The 6,915-nt window shown below is 55.1% G+C and overlaps 1 protein-coding gene across 1 annotated transcript; it reads left to right on the forward strand.

The window, feature by feature from the left end:
- The first annotated feature begins 1,597 nt into the window (after positions 1-1,597).
- Positions 1,598-1,999, forward strand: LOC129627204 (small vasohibin-binding protein-like). Its single transcript, XM_055546837.1, has one exon. It carries the CDS (start codon positions 1,598-1,600, stop codon positions 1,796-1,798), a length of 201 nt encoding a protein of 66 aa, XP_055402812.1. The 3' UTR covers positions 1,799-1,999.
- The last annotated feature ends 4,916 nt before the right edge of the window (positions 2,000-6,915 follow it).

Here is a 6,915-nt window from a genome sequence, read left to right on the forward strand (position 1 = left end):
CTACTAGACATTGAGGAAGAGGGCGAGGTCTGCAGTGCTCCTGGAATGACAAGAAGGGGTGTCGCACCAACTAGAAGAGGACAAAGCAGGCAGGGCCTGCAGTGTTCTTGAAGTGACAAGGGGAAGGGGTGTCCCATCTATTAGAGGTGGAGGAAGGGGCGGAGCCTGCTGGGGGGCTCCAGGGCTCAGCACCGGCTGGGGTGCTCACAGCTCTGACAGGCCTCAGGGCGCAGTGGGGAGGCATCATTGGGGTTCTGAGCCGGTCACTCACCCATCGTGCCTCTCCCTCCTCGAGGGTGTCTGGGGTGTCTCTTCCCCCGTGACAAAGGGCAGAGCCCTGACAGTCACCCCTACCCCAACTCCCCAGGGAAGCTCACTGGAGACTTGGCACCCAGCTGGGGGCTGGTCATGTGGCGGTGTCTGCCCTCCCCCTCCAAAATGCCAGTGCCCAGAAGGCTCAGCATGAACCTCGTGGTTAGTGCAAACAGCACCGGTGCAGGGGCCTCCTCCTAATGGGAGGGAGGCTTTAGAACAGGGCAGGGAGCTTCCCACCAGCTGCATGAGCTTCCTGGGGCAGCGGTGGCAAACGACCACACACAGAGGCTCTGAACACCGGAAGCCTGTCCCCTCTCAGGTGGAGACCAGCTGTCTGTGGTCAGGGTGTCCCAGTACTGCGGTCCCTCGAGAGGCTCCAGCACAGGGTCCTTCCTGCCTCTTCCAGTTTTTTGGGCTCCAGGTGTTCCTGGGCTTGTGGCCCCCTCCCTCCCACCTCTGGCTCAATCTTCACCTGGTATCTCCTCTGTGTCTGTGTCTCTTAGAAGGACGCTCTCAATGATTTAGGGCCACCCCAATCCAGGATGACCTCCTCTCCAGATTCGTAACCAATTATATCTGCAAAGACCTACTTCCAAAGAAGGTTCCATTTTCAGATTCTGAAGTCATGACATGGATATAGCATCTGGGAGCCACTCATTCACCCCATACAGCACCCAGTTCCCAGATGCCAGCCTGCCTTCCTCAGGACAGCACTCAGGCTGGTGACTTTCCGTCTTCCTGCATGGAGGTGTCTTTTGTTTCTTACTGTAATTTAGTGAGGTTGTATGGGGTGACCCTGCTGGTTGACCTCCTGGTGATCCCAGGGACCATGTTGAGTGTCCTCCCGGAAGTGCGGGAGCATGGCCAGGGCTCCCTGTGCATACTCTACACTGACCAGTTGGTGGTCAGGTACCTGCGCGGGCTGGACTGGTCCCTGGACCACTGCACCTTCTACCACATCGAGAGCCTGGTGCACTGTGTGCGGGCCTACGACCATGACGTGTGGACCCGCCTGAACGCTGGGAGCCCTTCTGCCTGCCCGTGGCCTCCAGCCCCCCAAAGACCCTCAAGTTCAGGTGTGGACACCCCCATCCAGTCGTGGACCCCTGCTCCTGCCATGGACACCCCATCCCAGTGGCCCCCAAGAGGCCTGCTGGGAGGGGTGAGAACTTGGCCATGAAGAAGACAGGGCAGTGGCGGGGTTGGACTCTGGACCCAGGGATCAACCTTCTTCTGTCCCATCCAGGTCAACGCTGATGAAGAAGTCTGCAGAAGCCAAGCCATGGATCCACCTGCATGTAAAGAAAAACCCAGAGTTAAAGAGCCTGTCAGTAGAGGGGAGAAGGCCAAACAGAAGTCAGCCCAGCAGGACTGGAACAGACAGAGAGCAGAGGTCTGTGCCCTCAACAGTAACAACAAGACTGGGGTACCTGGGGAGAAGCTTGGTGGCTTCTGTGAACAGATGCAGCCTCCTGGAGAGTGAGCCAGCCGTGTCCACACCAGATGGGACCATGGAGGCTCGGTTGTGAGTGTTACCAGTCTCGAGCTGAGACAGCACATTAGGAGCCTTACACAATTAGATAAGAAGACAGTCAATCTTATTCCTAAAACTGGATCAATCAGAACTTCCAGGATATAACTTGCTTCACTAGTTCCTCCGATCTGAATTGTGCCTTGCTAGCCAAAGAGACTTTTTCTATTCTTCCAAGACAATAGATTCTTAATGTGTAAACCTTTTGTTAGGAAAAAAAAAAAAAAATCCATGTTTCTTGTGAAAAAATCTTCTCCAAAAATACAAATAAAATACTAGTAAGAAGACGAAGACAGGGCCGGCCCTGACTGCAGCAGGTATAGACAAGAACGGGGGCTGCTTGGGCACTGGTGCCCCAAAGGCCCAGAATGTGGTGTCTGAGCCATTGGGGCTCTGACTCGAGGGGTCCACCTCCATCTGGGCTCACATGGGGGGTTGCTGCAGGGAGAGCCTGGCCTTGGGTGACTTTCCAAGTTGCCCCACCCCAGCTTCAGCGCCCTGGGCGTTCACTCCCAGCCCACCCCACCCCATTAATAGTCTTCAAATGGTGTCTCTCACTCAACAGGCCTGAGTGGGAGGTTTTAACAGTGAGTGGGGGTCCAATGACCAGTGCCCCATGTGTCCTGCGTGTCTTGTGGGGGGAAGGAGCCTCGCTCTCATGGTCATGCCGCAGTGCACCTGGGGCTGGTGGTGGAGGTCGGGGTGTGGCAGCCCCAGGCTATGTTCTGACAGAAGCTCTCTTTCTGTGGACAAGTCTCTCCTCACTCCTCTATCCTCCCTGGAAACTCAGGAGCCACAGCATAGGGGCACCTCTGGCACCAGGACCCACCCTAGGGAATTTCTCAGAAGTAGGGACCAGGCCTCTTTGTGATGCACAGGGGCTAGGATGCCTCATACCTGGGAGGGCCTTGGACTCAGCTAACTACCACCTGGGGTCTCCTACCCACCCCCCTGGTAAAGGGCCCTTCGATTCCAGGGCCCCAAGACCCTCCACCACTTTTGACCCTGATTGCAGAGTCAGGGATGCAGAGACCGCCTCCCAGAAGTCCCTGAAGCTGTTATACTCGGGATTAGTTATGATGAAGGATGCAGTTAAACTCAGCAAGGACAGGTGTGGAGCAAAGACCAGCCTCCTCGGCTGTAGCAGCCCAGGAAGCCCACCTGAATCCTGAGGTGCAGGGTTTACTGGGGTCTGTCACATCAACATGGGGCCAGGATGTGCCTGACCTCAGCCCCCAGCCCCTCCGGGGACTTGGGAAGCCCCACCATGCAGCATGCCATGACGACAGACCAGCCTGGAAGAGAGGCCCAGGCAGCAGAGACACCCCCAGCAGACTCCAGGTGACTCCAGAGCCAGAAGCAGAGGCTTGGCCTCTGTGTGCAGGCGAGCCTCCAGCACACAGGCCCCAGGACGGCGCCCATCCCGAGTGGCCAGCAGGGGCGCAGAGGGGTCAGCTAGTGTCCGTGGGCCTCAGTCTGTGGCCACTGGCCACACTGGCCTGCTCTGCTCACAGAGCGAGGCCAACTGAGGGACAACAGGGCGGAACAAAGCCAGGTCATGGTCAGGCTGGGTGAGAAAGGGTCCCAGCAGTGAGAAGCCAGCTGCCCTTGCCCGTGAGCTGAGAGCTGACATCCACCCTGTGGTCAGTCACGTCTCCCCACATCCCCCGTAGGATGCATTTCCCAGTCCTGGGGCAGGGTCATACCTGTGTACACAGCAGGATGCACAGCAGTGCATACAGAGGGCCTGACGTCTGCCTTTGCCATGCAGTCGAGACCTGGTGAAGGTGGAGCATCCCCACAGGACAAGGGGCCGATTGTGGGAAGGGTGTTGGGGTGAAGCGTTTAGGAGCATTTGGAGGGAACCCTCGCCTGTCAGCACATGACGGAGGACACCGACCAAGGGGCGGGGAAGCCCAGGGAGGGTCCTGGGTCACCCCTGAGGCTGGACGAGGGGTGTGGGGTGCGGGTGTCAGAGCTGCTCCCTGCTGGGCAACGCCGAGCCCTGCACCCTTGGAAACCACCCGGTGTCCATCTAGACCGCAGCCAGGAAGACAAGGGAAGCCCATCAACACAGGTGCAAACACCGGCATGAGGCGTTCACTCTCCTCTTCACCAGGCGTGGAAAAGGGCAAACTGAACTGGAGAGAGATGGGGATGAGGTGGGAAGCATGGGTGCTTGGAGCCTAGAGAAGAGGGTCTCCAAATGAGGAGGTGAGGCCACAGGGAGCAGGAGCGGGCAGGGGGGTGGGGGCGATGGTCTGCTAGTGCGGGGCACTGGGGCATGTCCATCGTCCCTCGGGCCGGCCCCCTTTCCCGAAGGCAGGGTCTATAAGCACAGGGGCCCCTGCCCCTGGAAGGGGGTTTCTGTCTGGCTGGTCCCCGAGGCTGGATGTTGGTGGGGACACGGGCCAATCTGGAGGCCCTGGTGAAGACATCGCTCTCTCTGAGGGAATGAGGCACACACTCAGTCCCCGATCTGTGGACGGTCTAGTCCTCTGGGGGTTTTGTCTCTTCCTGGGGGTCAATGGGAATTGATCCTCACTCCATGGGATACACGGGAGGGGAGGGGTGGATCCATCCTGGCCCAGCTGTGCCTGGGCTCTTGGGGAAGACCTCTCTGGCCCACAGACTCACAGATGTTGGTCACCATGGCTCTTGACACCCTCCTCCGAGAACAAGGCGCAAGGGCCTGCCCTGTGAAACGAGGCGCCTGCGTCGGGGGCTGGAGGGCCCCTTCTAAGATGGCCACACTCAGGGCAGGAGGTGGGTACGGGCGGCCTGCAGGCACTCACCATGGTCACTACACCACTGTGGCTTCTTTCTCGGGCCTAAGATGCCCAGTGGACAGGGGGCAGGCAGCCATACCACAGGGAAGAGTGGCTCTTCCTGGACGCTGGGTCCCTCCTCCAGGAAGGGGCGGGGTTACGTCCAGAGGGAGGCAGCTAGTGACTGCCCTGGGTTTCAACAAGCAGGACGCCCCAGCCTCCACAGGCCAGGTTTGGGATTCCTGTGGCCCCAGCACAGAACACCAGATGCGTGTGGGGGGAGGTGTGAGGGGCGTAATAGGGGACACTTACCCTCAGGCCTGGAGCCCTAGATCCAGGTGCTGGGGGCCTGCTCCTCCTGCAGGCTCTGTGGTCAGTTGGTTCCAGGTCTCTCTTTTCCCATTTCTGTCTCTGCTCTCACCTTGCCTTCTCCCCCATGAGGACTGCTCCCCCCTCACATAGAGGTCAGTGACCTCATCTCAACCTGGGCAGCTCTGCAGTGGCCCATCTGCACACAAAGTCCCATTCTGAGGTCCCAGGAAGTCCAAGTTCCTGGGCCTCTTGAGGTGACAAATCCTCGTGGTCAACACAGCTTGTGGGGATGTGTTGGGGGCGGGGGACAGGGTTCCAAGGCCAGAATCCAGAAGCCTCATGGAGGAAGCAGTGTTCTGACTCAGGGAGGACAGATGGACAGGCAGAGGTAGGAGGGAGGCCAACCAGGGGACCACCCCTGCCCTGTGGGCAATGAGCAGTCTCTAGAGGGCCAGGCAGGAGCTGGCAGGATGGGGATGTCAGAGGCAGGTGGCCTGGTCTGCAACGTGGGTGTCACTTAACAGCAACCATAATCCATAACCCAGCCCGCACACCAGTCTCAGCCCTAACGCTATCCCTTCAAGCCACCAACACCAAGCCAAAGCTAATCAAATCACACAGTACGTAATAATAAGAAAACTACACCAGTATACCGTATAAACACGAAAGCAAGAGTTCCCCACAAATTACAGCAACATGAAACCATCAGAACATTGAATGGATGGAGCCATAAGCAATATCTCTACACCAGAAATGTCAGGTTATTAAAACTAAGCAGTGTATTGAACCACCATAAACTGTGAAGCAGAAACACATGATCATTTCAATTACTGCAGAAGAAGCTATAATCAAAGTCCAGTGCTATCTCATGATGCAAACACTGAAGAAAGTAGGCATAAAAGGAAATTTGTTCAATGTGAGAGTAGCATACAAAGCCACATCAAGCTTCATGCTCAATGTAAAACAGTGAAAGATTTACTCCTGAAATTGGGAACAAGGACAGGAAGCCAGCCTTCACCACTGTTACTCAATAGGGTACTGGAAGTTCTACCCAGAGGTCTGAGGAAAGAAATAAAAGGCATTCATACGTGAACAGAAAAATTAAAACTGTCTGCTCACAGAACACAGATCACACTATCTTATATGCAAAACTTCCTATAACAACAAAAAATTATTTGACTAGTCAACTAATTCAGCAAAGTCATAGGACAAAATATCACTTTACAAAAACCTATCTTGTACATATACACTAGCAATAAATAATCTGCAAATGAGCTTATAAAAATAATTCCATTTAAATGTTAACATTAATATTTAGGGATATATCTAATCAAGACACAAAACTTGCTCTCATGTACATAAAGTTGTCTATACATCTGGAATTACTGGAAAATAAAATACTTTTCAAAGCACCATGTCAAAACCATGCCAGAAAAGCAAAGAAAATATTAAACTTCCATATAGAGGCCAAGCCTTATCCAGATCCAGTTCACTCAAAATCCACATGGAATTCAGAAGGCACTGTGGGAAGACTATATTAGGGCTTCCCTATAAAGGCTCTTTGCAACCCCATGGACTATAGCCCTCCAGGATCCTCTGTCCATGGGATTTCCCAGGCAAGAACACTGGCGTGGGTTGCCATTTCCTTCTCCAGGGGATCTTCCCAACCCAGGGATTGAACCCAGGCCTTCTGCATTGTGGGCAGATTCTTTACCATCTGAGCCACCAGGGAAGCCTGATCATGATGCTGGGGAAGAGTGAAGGCAGGGGAGAAGGGTACGATAGAGGACGAGATGGTTGGATGGCATTACCAACTCAATGGACACAAGTTTGAGCAAGCTCCTAGAGATGGCAAAGGACAGGGAAGCCTGGTGTCCTGCAGTCTATGGGGTCACAAAGAGTCGGACACAACTGAGCAACTCAACAACAACAACAACAACAACATAAAGGACTTCCCTTTCCTCCCTGTTGTGGACAACCTGGATGTGG

This window comes from Bubalus kerabau, chromosome 14 (genome assembly GCF_029407905.1).
Source record: "Bubalus kerabau isolate K-KA32 ecotype Philippines breed swamp buffalo chromosome 14, PCC_UOA_SB_1v2, whole genome shotgun sequence".
In the NCBI taxonomy this organism is placed as follows: Eukaryota; Metazoa; Chordata; class Mammalia; order Artiodactyla; family Bovidae; genus Bubalus; species Bubalus kerabau.

Excerpts from the sequence above, each read along its gene's own strand:
- LOC129627204 (XM_055546837.1), top strand. The coding sequence starts at position 1,598 with ATGGATCCACCTGCATGTAAAGAAAAACCCAGAGTTAAAGAGCCTGTC.